The following is a 12,004-nucleotide window of genomic DNA, read 5'->3' on the forward strand; positions in this document are numbered from 1 at the left end:
TCAACCATGTAATCCCATGATCATGTGACTGAGTGGGAAATGGAGTCCGTTTGTACCTCCCATTTCAGCCTATGTAGACAGAGACAAGCGGAGAGAGGCCTGCCCCTTCTTACTTTTCACACTCTCAGCTCTCTCTCTGACAGAGTGAGGTGCACAGGCTCAGAATCAAAAAAGGCAGAGTTCCTACTGTACAGTTATATTGAATCCACAGAAATAATAGGCTTAGCAAGAAATGCCCTGAGTAACTCCTCAGGGTAACCAGACCAACAAGAAAAGATGCAACCGTTGATTTTTTTTTTCAAATTAGCTTCTGAAACAATATAAAAAAGTTAACTCCTTGTGTGCTTCCAATCTAATTTTTCATTACTCAGACTCTAGTATTAGAAAGACTGGAGCATCAGGTTCAATACAAAGCCTCATGTCCTGAAAAAAAATGAAGCTTGGTGTCTTATGGTAGCAGGAAACAGATAACTGAACACTCCTGAAACACTCCTTTTAGACTTGATTAGTTACTTACTGGACTTCTCCACGGCTGTGGTGAGAAATACAGGAAGCCTGTTTACAGAGGAACTGTGATAAAAGAACCAGACCACTAAAGCTACAATAATCTACCTATTCCTCAACTAAGGAGAAAACGAAAGTTAAAAACTGGAATGAAGTTACCATTAAATGAAACTGAGTAACAATCCAAGTTTTAAAACAAAACAGTCAGAAGAAAAAGACAATTTCTTTTGCTGCTAGAGGCAAAATTATTGGTAACCTGATACGGTCTTGTGGCCCTAGCCACACCAGTGGATTGTTGAACTATAAATTCACCCAGCTGGGTCATGAGACGCTACAGGGCTTTGGGAGCGGGGCTTAAGGGGTTGGGGGCACAGATGGTGTTTTCCTTGATCCTCCCTGTTTTGGGTTATGGGCTGAGGAGGGAGAGGAGGATCAAGGTAATTAACCAAAGACTGCAGCGCTGGTGTCATTGTGAAGGCTTTGGCTTTCATGATCACAGTCCGCTCTTTGGTGAGAGAGGCAGTGGTCTGCTGGGAAGAGACTTCCTCCACCTCACTGTGCTGGGGAAGAGGCTCTTCTCAGCTAGACTGGCTGACCTGCTTGACTGGGCTTTAAACTACACCTGCCATGGGATGGGGGGACTACCACCACAGCAAGCTCACTGGGCAACTTTTGCAAATCCAGCAGGCTAAGGCACTTAAGGGGACCCACCTCTACCCCAGCCCCAGAATGATGTGAAGGGAAGGCAAAGGCCCCCAATGGGACACTTACATGCCTGTACACACGTATCAGGAGCTTGGGGAATAAACAGAAGGAACTGGTCCTCCTGCTAAACAAGAATGACTACCATCTCATAGGGATAGTGGAGACCTGGTGGGACTCCACCTATGACCGGGCCACAGATATAGATGGCTATACCTTGTATAGGAGAGATCACATGGACACAAAGGGTGGGGGTGTAGCTCTCTTATGTCAAAGAAAGCTACGTGTCCCTGCAAGCCAACATTGGCACCCAGGGTGGACTACTGGACACTCTCTGGGTAAATATCTGTGGTGAACGTGGCACAGAGGACACAATGGTGGGAGTCGACTACAGACCTCTGGAGCCAGGATCAAGAGCTCGACTAGGAATTCGCCAGGGAACTAGCTCAGGCTGCATGCTCCTGTTGCATAGTTGTCATGGAAGATTTCAACTACCCAGACATCTCATGGGAAGAGCACTTAGTCAAATCCAAACAGTCGCAAAGCTTCCTCATGTGCATGGATAAGCTCTGACTCAAGAAGTTGATGGACCAATAAGAGGCAAAGCGCTGCTCGATGTGGTACTGGCAATGGTGGATGACTTAATCGAAGGGAAGCTGGCAGACAGCAACCATGAGCTGATAACTTTTACCATCTGCTGTAAAGTTGGCAAGTCAGCAATGCAGAAATCCTCGACTTCAGGAAAGCTGACTTCGACAAGCCCAGGAGGCTTGTTGGCGAGGCCCTAAGGGACCACGACCCAAAGGGGAGGGGCATTCAGGATGAGTGGTTGCTCCTCAAGGAAGTGATCCTGGAAGCACAAGCAATGTCTATCCTGTCTTGGAGGAAAGACAGCAAAAGGGCACAGCAGCCCCCTTGGCTCTGCAGGGAACTAGTGGACCTCCTGCATCTAAAAAGAAAGGCCTATAAAGGATGGAAGACTGGATCCACCTCAAAGAAGGAGTATTCTACACTGGTCTGGACCTGTAGGGAGCAAACCAGGAAAGCAACGCTGTGACAACTACAACTGGCTACACGTATCAAGGGCAATACAAAGTCCTTTTTCAGATATGTGGGGAGCCGGAGGAAAAGCAAGGGTAATATTGGATGCCTGCTAAACCATATGGGACAACTGACAACCGACACCCAGGAAAAAGCCAACCTGCTTAACTTTTTTTTGCATTGGTTATTCACCAGCTTCAAGGGACGGCCTTGCTCAATATGGTATGGGACGGCCAGGGTGAGGGAGAATTGTTACCCTTCATCCATGTAGACCATGTGAAGAAACACCTTCAGAGGCTGGACACCTTCAAGTCAGCTGGCCCAGACAGTTTATACCCAGAGTACTTAAGGAGCTGGCAAGCAAAGCTCAGCCACTGACACAGATCTTCGAGAACTCGTGGCGCTCAGGCAAAGTGCCCGAAGATTGGAAGAAAGCCAATGTGGTGCCTATCTTCAAGAAAATGAGGAAAGTAGAGCAGGGGAACTGCAGGCCCATCAGCCTGACCTCTATCCTGGGGAAGATCTTGGAAAAAAATTATCAAAAAGAGACCATTCTTGACAAACTGGCTGATGGCAACATGCTGAGGAATAGCCAGCACAGGTTTGTTGTGGGTAGGTCTTGCCTGACCAATGTCATCTCCTTCTACAACCAGGTGACATAATCACCTGGACAAGGGAGAAGAGATTGACATCATACATCTTGATTTAAAAAAAAAAAAAAAAGGCTTCGATCTGGTATCCCATGATCACCTCATTGAAAACCTGGCCAACTGTGGCCTTGGCTACATCAGTCCGACGGCTGGGGAACTGACTCCGAGGTCGGAGCCAAAGAGTAGTAGTTGACCGAAGTCAATCATCATGGCGCACCATGACCAGTGGGGTCCCCCAAGGTTCTGTCCTTTGGCCTATATGCTTTAACATGTTCATTAATGATGTGGACATTGGTATCAGAAGAAGACTGGCCAAGTTCACCTATGACACTAAGCTTTGGGGTAAAGTGTCCACACCCAAGGACAGGATGATGATCCAGGTTGCCCTTGACTGGCTCAGAAAGTGGGGGGACGAAAACCTGATGGCATTCAACACTGAAAAATGCAAGGTACTCCACCTTGGGAAGAAAAACCTGCAGCATGCTTACAGGCTCGGTAGTGCTACGCTTGCTAGCACCACGGCCAAAAGGGACTTGGGGGTCATGATTAACCACAAGATGAATATAAGCCACCAATGTGATGTCACAGCTGGTAAAGCGAGCAAAACTCTGGCTTGCATCCATAGATGCTTCTCAAGCAAATCCCAGGTGAGGGCCTTGGTGAGGCCACAGCTGGAGTACTGCATCCAATTCTGGGCTCCACAATTTAAAAGGATGTGGAGAAACTTAAGAGAGTCCAGAGGACAGCCACATGCATGATCAGAGGGCAAGAGAACAGACCTTATGATAAGATGCTGAGAGCCATGGGACTCTTCAGCCTGGAGAAGCACAGGCTCCGGGGGACCTGGTGGCTGCCTATAAGTATATAAGGGGTGTACATCAGGATCTGGGGGAACACCTGTTCACCAGAGCACCCCAAGGGATGACAAGGTCAAATGGTCACAAACTCCTCTGAGACCGTTTCAGGCTGGAGTTCCAAGGCCTGGAAGAGACTGCCACCAGAGGTGGTGCAAGCACCTACTCTGGACTCCTTTAAGAGACATTTGGACATATATCTTGCTTGGATTCTCTTACCCCAGCTGACTTCCTGCCCCTGGGGCAGGGGGCTGCACTCAATCTTCCAAGGTCCCTTCCAGCCCTAATGTCTATGAAACCTATTAAATTACCTGTTATGAACAGAAAAGTGTGCAGCAAAATGGAAATCTCCTTACCTGTAATTATATTTAGGAGTCGTCACCACAAGATGCTAGCTCCTTATTCTGAAGGTAGTGGAACTCCCTAAATGCAAAGACTTTTGGCCTTACAGAACATCAACAAGTACCGAGTATACATTAGGTCCCAACAGAAATTGTGTTTAATTCTCTGAAGACGACATATTACAAAAAGAATACGTAAAAAGTAACTTAATTTCTGCTGCACAGCTAAACACTCAGAAGTTAGTAAGCACCAGAATTCAGGTTTCCTATGCAACCTCAGGTTGGCTGCCTTGTGATTATGCAAAAGATATAGATTTTAATTACATGATCACATATTGGTTTTCCCATAGCACTCCTGCTTCATGCAGTGCAGAGGATGGACAGTATGACTACCTGAATATTATTTAAATCATTCTCTGAAGACATATTATTATTTTCTTCTTTTTTTTTATGGCACATACTGCTATAGTACACAAGGGCGTTACAATGATAAATTAAACTGTCCAAGCATCAAGATGGTGATAAGAGAGTATCACCTCCATTCCATATATACGGGTTCCAAGTGTAAGAGAGATTAAAGTAAAAAAGTTTCCAGTAATTCAGGGTGCCCAATCTAACACATATGTTATAAAAATATAAAGCAGGGGTCAACAACATTTTTGGGTGCCAAAAACACGTGCAAGCTTGACTTGTAAGATGTTGGTGTGCTAGAAGTGGACGGCAGGGGTAGCCATGAGGGGCCTGATCCTTGTTGTGGCAGCACAGCCCTGGCCCCTTCCCCGAGGTGCAAGTACCAAGCAAGATGCCTTAGCATCCCACACTGGCATGTGTGCTGGGGTTGCCTACTTCTGATAAGAAGAAAGGAGTTGCCTACCTCATCTTTAAGAAAGGAAAGGAGGATTCAGGGACCTACAGACTAGTCACAGCCTCACCTCTGTCCCTGGAAAATTCATGGAGTAGGTCAACAAGAAATCCATTTTTAACTACTTGGAGAAGGTGATTAGGAACAGTCAGCATGGATTCACCAAGGGCAAATCATGCCTGATCAACTTGACTGCCTTCTATGATAAGATAACTGGTTTTGTGGATGTGGGGAAAGCAGTGGATGTGATGTACCTTGACTTTAACAAGGCTTTTGATACAGTTTCTCACAGCATTCTTGCAAGGAAGTTGTGGAAGTATGGATTGGATGAATGGACTGTAAGGTGGATAGAAAGCTGGCTGGATTGACAGGATCAATGAGTCTAGCTGGCACCCAGTATCAAGTGGCGTGCCCAAGCAGTTGGTCCTGGCGCCAGTTTTGTTCAATATCTTCATTAATGTTCTGGAAGATAGCACAGAGTGCACCCTCAGCAAGTTCATGGATGACACCAAGCTGGGGAGGAGTAGTATATATGCTGGAGGATAGGGCAAGAATTCAGAGCTTTAGACAACTTGGAAGATAGGGCCAAAAGGAATCTCATGAGGTTCAACAAGGACAAGTACAAATTCCTGCATTTAGGACTGCAGAATCCCATGCACCAGTATAGGCTTGGACCAAATGGCTAAGCAGCAGCTCTTCAGAAAAAGATCTGGAGGTAAAGGGTCTGCAGGTACTCAACCACCTGCGCGACAGTGATCATTGCCTGCTGGAATTTACTACCCAGAGCAGGGTGATGAAAGCAAGCAGTAAGGCAAAGGTCCTTGACTTCAGGAGGGCAGACTTCAATGAGCTAAAAAGATTAGTAGGAGAGGTATTGGGGTCTCGGAGCTTCAATGAGATGAGAGTCCAAGACGGGTGGTTGTTCCTCAAGGAGACAATCCTCTGAGCTCAAAGTCAGTCCCAATGTGTACCAAGGGGGGCAGGAGTGCTAAAAAGCCCCCATGGCTTGGCAAAGGCATCCAGGAATGCTTGAGGGCAAAAAAGGAAGCGTACAAGTAGTGGAAGCAAGGGGCAATCACCAAGGAGGATTACACCTCTGTTGTTCATGACTGCAGGGAAGCTGTTAGGAAAGCCAAGGCAGAGATGGAGCTAGGGCTCACAACCAGAATTAGGGATAACAAAAAGTCCTTTTTCAAATACATAGGAAGTAAGAAGGTGGCACCAGGTAATGTGGGACCCCTACAGGACAGGCTTGGCAATCTGATGACTGCAGCAAAAGAAAAAGCTGACTTCTTTAATGAATTATTTGCCTTCATATTTCTGAGTAGAGACCGGGACAACTCCCTAACTAGGATTATGGACAGACCTAGGGGAGGCACTGCCATGCCTAAGATCAGGGATGACCTAGTTAGGGAACTTTAGGAGGGGCTGGACGTGTTTAAAATCAGCAGGTCCAGATGCTCTACACCCAAGGGCACTGAGGGAATTGGGAGGGGTCATAGCGGGGCCCATGGCAAGGCTTTATAAGCGCTCGTGGGGCTCTGGCCAGGTACCAGAGGATTGGAAAAGAGCCAGTGTGGTCCCCATTTACAAGAAGGGTAGAAAGGAGGACCCCGGCAATTATAGGCCAGTCAGTCTTACCTTGGTCCTTGGGAAGACCTTTGAGAAAATTATCAAGGAACACATCTGCAAGGGCCCAGGACAGGAGGTAATGCTCAGGGGCAACCAACATGGGTTCATTGAGGACAGATCCTGCTCAACTAACTTGGTTTCCTTCTATGATCAGAACACAAAGTCCCTGGGACAAGGGTATTGAGATGGATGTCGTCTTTCTGGACTTTAAGAAGGCCTTTGACACTATTTCTCACCACATTCTCTTAAAAAAAACTAGGTGACTGCAGCATTAATGCCTACACAGTCAGACGGATGGCAAATTAGCTTAGATGGTCATACCCAGAGAGTGGTTAGCTACATTTTACAAATGTAACAATTTCTGAAGTACAAAAACTCGTAGTAAGGTTTTGACCTGGAGGGATGTGGGCAGTGGAGTCCCCGGGGCTTGGTCCTGGGGCCTGTATTGTTCAACAGATTTAGCAGCAATCTGGATGTGGGTGTGGAAAGCATACTGTCCAAAGTTGCTGATGATACCAAGATGTGGGGCGAGGTGGGCATGTTGGAGGGGAGGGACAGAATCCAGCTAGATCTAGACAGATTAGAGGTGGGTGGATGAGTATAGGATGGAATTCAACGCAGACAAGTGCAAGGTGCTGCATCTAGGGAGAAGGAACCAGCAATACACCTATAGGCTGGGGAACACCCTTCTGCCACTGTTTTGACAAGAAAGGGATCTTGGAGTCACTGCTGACTCCAAGATGAATATGAGCCGCCAATGCAACGAAGCAGTCGGTAAGACTAACCGCACCTTGTTGTGCTTCTACAGATGCATCATAAACAGGTCCAGGGACATGATCCTTCCCCTCTACACAGTGTTGGTCAGGCTGTAGTTGGAGTACTGCCTCCAGTTCTGGGCACCGCATTTTAAGAGGGATGCAGCTAACTTTGAGAGGGTCCAGAGGAGGGCCACCCGCATGGTCAAGGGACAGCAGGTCACGCCCTACGAAGAGAGGCTGAAGGGCCTGAATCTGTTCAGCCTCCACAAGAGAAAGATGAGAGGGGACCTGGTGGCCGTTTACACACTTACCAGGGGGGACCAGAGGAAATTGGGTGAGGCTCTGTTCCCCCGGGCACCACTGGGGTGGGTTTACTAAGAATAACGGCTACAAATTGTTAGACAGAAGGTTCAGGCTGGACATTAGGAGGCATTACTTTACGGTTAGGGTTGCCAGGCTCTGGAATGGACTCCCACGGGAGGCGGTGCTCTCTCCTACCTTGGGGGTCTTCAAGAGAAGGCTGGATAGATATTTGGCTGGGGTGTTATGACCCCAGCACTTGTTTCTGCTCGGGGCAGGGGGTCGGACCTGATGACCTGTTTAGGTCCCTTCCGACCCTAAGCACTATGACTAAGCTGGATATGAGTCAACAGTGTGCCCTTATTTCCAAGAAGGCTAACAGCACACTGGACTGCATTAACAGGAGCGTTGCCAACAAAGCAAGGAAAGTAATTCTTCCTTTCTATTCTGCACTGGTGAGGCTACATCTGGAGTACTGCATCCAGGTCTGGCCCCTGCACTATAGAAGGATGTGGACAAGTTGGAGAGTCCAGCGGAGGGCAACAAAAATGGTGAGGGTTCTGAGAAGAGGCTCAGGAAACTGGGCTTATCTATTCTGCAAAAGAAAAAACTGCACAGGGGATTTAATAGCAGCCTTTAAATTACCTGAATGGTGGTTCCAAAGAGGATGGAGCTAGACTCAGTGGTTACAGATGACAGAACAAGGAGCAATGGTCTCAATTTGAAGCAAGCCAAGTTTAGGTTAGATATCAGGAAAACACTCTCTCACCATGGAGTGGTGAAGCATTGGAATATGTTAGCTAGAGGAGGTGGCAGAATCTTCATCTTTAGAGGTTTTTAAGGTATAGCTTGAAAAAGCCCTGGCTGGAATGATGTAGCTAGGGTCCCCTCCAACCCTAATTTTTTATGATTCTATGGTATAAACAGCTTCTAAAGATATTAGAGTGGAAGGACATTAATCATTTGGCATGGTGATCGCTGTCATTTCCTTCTGTATACATTCCCAATTTTGGAGAACTATGAATTCTGACAAAATTTAGTATTTGATCTTAAATTTATAAGGAAGTATCACATTCTAAAACATATTAGACACATTTTACTGAAACAAGAAAAATAATATTTTACTCTTATGTACTTACTGTGTAAAATAAGTTTAAGTTCAACAAGCAGTTTCTTTGACCCGCCATGGCTTGTACCAGGAAGTTTTTGCATTGCCTCTCCTTTCTTATTCAGTATTTCAATTCTTAATGCTCCTATTTACAAGATGAAGACAGAGAAGAGACTGACTTTAGAAACTGTTTGGCTTTTGTTCCCAAGACTTTCTATTAAAATATATGGCAATGTGTAAAAAAATGAATTAAAAATTAAATAAAGATAGTGGCTGGAAAGAAAAATCATACCTATTGGAGTACCAGCAAACTTTGTCTCATTTGGTAACAAAGCATCTCCTTCAGGCCATGTTACTGACAATCGATCAGGAAGTCTAAAAAACCCAAAAAACCCCACCCTCTGATGATTAATTTTTCTGTTAAAAAAGGCACAATTTATTTTTAATAGAATACAGGCAAAGTTTAAACATAACCTATTATTAGAAAAAAAGTTTTTGAAAACTATTCCCTCCTTTAAGATTATGTGAAGTTCAGAATTTTTGTTTCTACTGAACAACTGATTATCAGGACTTTGATACAGGAAGTAAAACTCTGAGACACAGTTTACAAATGTAACTTTCTGAAGTACAAAAACTTGTAGTAAGATTTTAACAAGTAAAAGCTCTTCTTTATGTTTTAGATATTACCTTGCCATTTCATCTTCTATGTATTTTTTAACCAACTTGTCAGAAACTGTGCGGTCAAGTTTGGAGATTGGAATAATTTTTTTCTCACCATATAACGCTTGAGGTTCCTAAATAAATTCAAAATCCAGTTATCAGTAGAAATGTTGCTTTTACATCAAAGACTAATTAGATAGAACTTTAATACAAGATACTGAATAGGTCTTTGTGTTGACTGCATAAGAGAACTTCATAGGTTTCCAAGGTTTTGCACACAGGCACACAAAGTGAATACTTCTTATAACCTTCAACTTATCTGTTTTTAAAGTAAAAAGTAGACCTTATTTCTTTGTGTTCAAAATACACTGCAATTTTCCTCCAGAAAAAGTGATATACCAGCACCTTTCAAACTCCCTTACACTTAAACTATAAAGCACAGTGGAGAGATTAATTGAAAATATTTTACATGTACCTAATCATGCAAAGCTAGGGTTGAAAATTTAAATGTACAAAATCCAAAAAATGTGTTAATGAGAATAAGCATAATATTGCAATATAGCACAAATATAAGTGAACTAGATCAGGGTGGCCAACCTATGGTATGAATGCCACAAATGGCATGGGGAGTCTCTGTATGCAGCACGTTGCAGATTGGGGAGGGAACAGGTGGGACCATGGCAGACAGAGCAGGGAGTAGAAAGCAGAGCATCAAATCAGGCAGAGAGCACAGGCCAGGATGCAGAAAGCAGCCACAGGGAGGGGAACAGAAAGCTGGGCAGCAATCCATGTAAAGAAAGGGCTTGGGATGGCAGGGTGCAGGGATAATTTTTGCTACAGCTGCCAAAGGGGATGGCCCCCATTGAACTAGGTCTTATTATAAGTGGACCTACTTAATCTAGTATGAGAAAAGAATATATTTTTAGCACTAAAATTCTTTTAAAAAATTTAATACTAGGATCTAAATGCAAAATATAGTATGTTTCAGAATTATTAGTATCTGCTGTTATGGTTGACTTACTAGAGATATTTCAACTTCCCCTCCAGTAGCATACACATCACCATCATGATCTCCATACAGAAAAAATGTAATGATACTTCCATAGAATATTGGGAGAGTTTTAACTGTTTTCACCTAAAAGAGAAGACAGTTGAGTAATTAGAAGCAGCTTTGATTGAACGACTTAACAAATATGGTTTGACCATAAAAAAAATTACATATTGAAAACAGATGCATTTACATTAACCATTACTCTCATTATATGAACAATAAAAAAACCTTTATAAATACAGACACTCATTATTTTGTGCAAGTGCATGACTCAAAGTTTATATAGTTTGGTCTCCGGTAGAGGAAGTCTCTCAATGCTAGAAGCTGCAGCGAGAGAGGAGCAGAGGGTGGGTACGCCTTGTTCATCTTTCCACTTTACATCCACTCTCTGCCACATCACACAGAATACTGGGTTAATACAGACCTATGGTTTGACTCAGTAAACGGCAGTTCTTAAAATGCTTAGGTAACTGGGGAATGCCTCACAACTTCTGTGAAGACAAACCACAGATTTAGTCTGCCTATATTAAGTCTGTAACCAGGTTCAATTATAAGACCTAAATTATCTATTTTATAAAACCCTGGGTAGAAGAAACTGCTTGACCTAAAAACTGCCTATTTTAATCTAAAGGTTAAAGGGACACTTCCTCTAAAATACAAAAAATGAATAATTTTTAATCATATGGAAATTAAAAGAAACAAACCTGATTTGAAACTGACACATTTGTGCCATGTTACTTGTTACTACTTGTTAATAAAGTTAATTCTTTCCCCAGAGAAGATAATTGAAGAAAACAGATAGAGATAAATAGGTGAAGAGATTGTTCTTGCCTAGATATAGAATCATAAGAAAACAGGACTATAGGGGCCTCCAGAGATCACTTAGTCAAACCCCTGCCTGTGGCAAAATTATCCCTGTCCAAGCTATCTGTAATAGTAAGAGCTTTGCTAAGAGCAAGAGCTTTGCACACTGTGCTAATAGCAACAGTTTTGCATGCTGATTCCATAGGAGGCCGGTAAAGCGGCACATAGCCTCCTACTCTGCGAGTGTGACTGAGCCATGAACCTAGATAGTAGAATGTTGCGATACAGTGGAATGTGGTAAACACCAGGTGCGTTGGATCACAAGTCATCCCCATTTTCCTAGCTGAGATAATGTTGTTTACTTCAGACTATATAAGCTGTATATTCTTGGGTTGCTATGGGTTCCTCCACTCTGGCAAGAGTTCCAACTTACGCGGAGCCCCGCCATAGGCTATTGCTTCCCCAGGATCAGAACACTCAGGGGCCAGGGGAACCATGCGGTGTGGCGGCCGCTGCTTAAGGCTGATGTGAGATGACCGTCCTCTCTGCTCTGTTCTATCGCCTGCCTCTGCGAGTATCCTTAAATAAAGCTTTGCAAGGGTGAAAACAACCATAAGTACGTCCTTTGCTCAAGCGTGGGGAATCTGCTGGACCCAGAAGTTCAGTCTAAGACACCATCCCATTCAAATCCATGGCTAAGACCTTGTTGCAATGACGACGCATAGCTGCCTACCCTG

The 12,004-nt window shown here is 44.3% G+C and overlaps 1 protein-coding gene across 2 annotated transcripts in view; it reads right to left on the reverse strand.

The window, feature by feature from the left end:
• SMCHD1 (structural maintenance of chromosomes flexible hinge domain containing 1) overlaps positions 1 to 12,004 on the reverse strand; it is a 188,403-nt gene that overhangs the window by 83,190 nt on the left and 93,209 nt on the right. For both annotated transcript variants that reach the window (XM_019525875.1, XM_019525868.1), the window contains 4 exons: positions 10,434 to 10,547; positions 9,440 to 9,546; positions 9,045 to 9,127; positions 8,784 to 8,897 (listed from right to left, as the gene is read on the reverse strand). In XM_019525875.1, the coding sequence (XP_019381420.1) occupies positions 8,784 to 8,897; positions 9,045 to 9,127; positions 9,440 to 9,546; positions 10,434 to 10,547 (418 nt within the window). The remainder of the gene's footprint in view (positions 1 to 8,783; positions 8,898 to 9,044; positions 9,128 to 9,439; positions 9,547 to 10,433; positions 10,548 to 12,004) is intronic.

The sequence above is a fragment of the Gavialis gangeticus genome, unplaced genomic scaffold (assembly GCF_001723915.1).
Source record: "Gavialis gangeticus isolate Ggan-Ray unplaced genomic scaffold, GavGan_comp1, whole genome shotgun sequence".
Taxonomy (NCBI): Eukaryota; Metazoa; Chordata; order Crocodylia; family Gavialidae; genus Gavialis; species Gavialis gangeticus.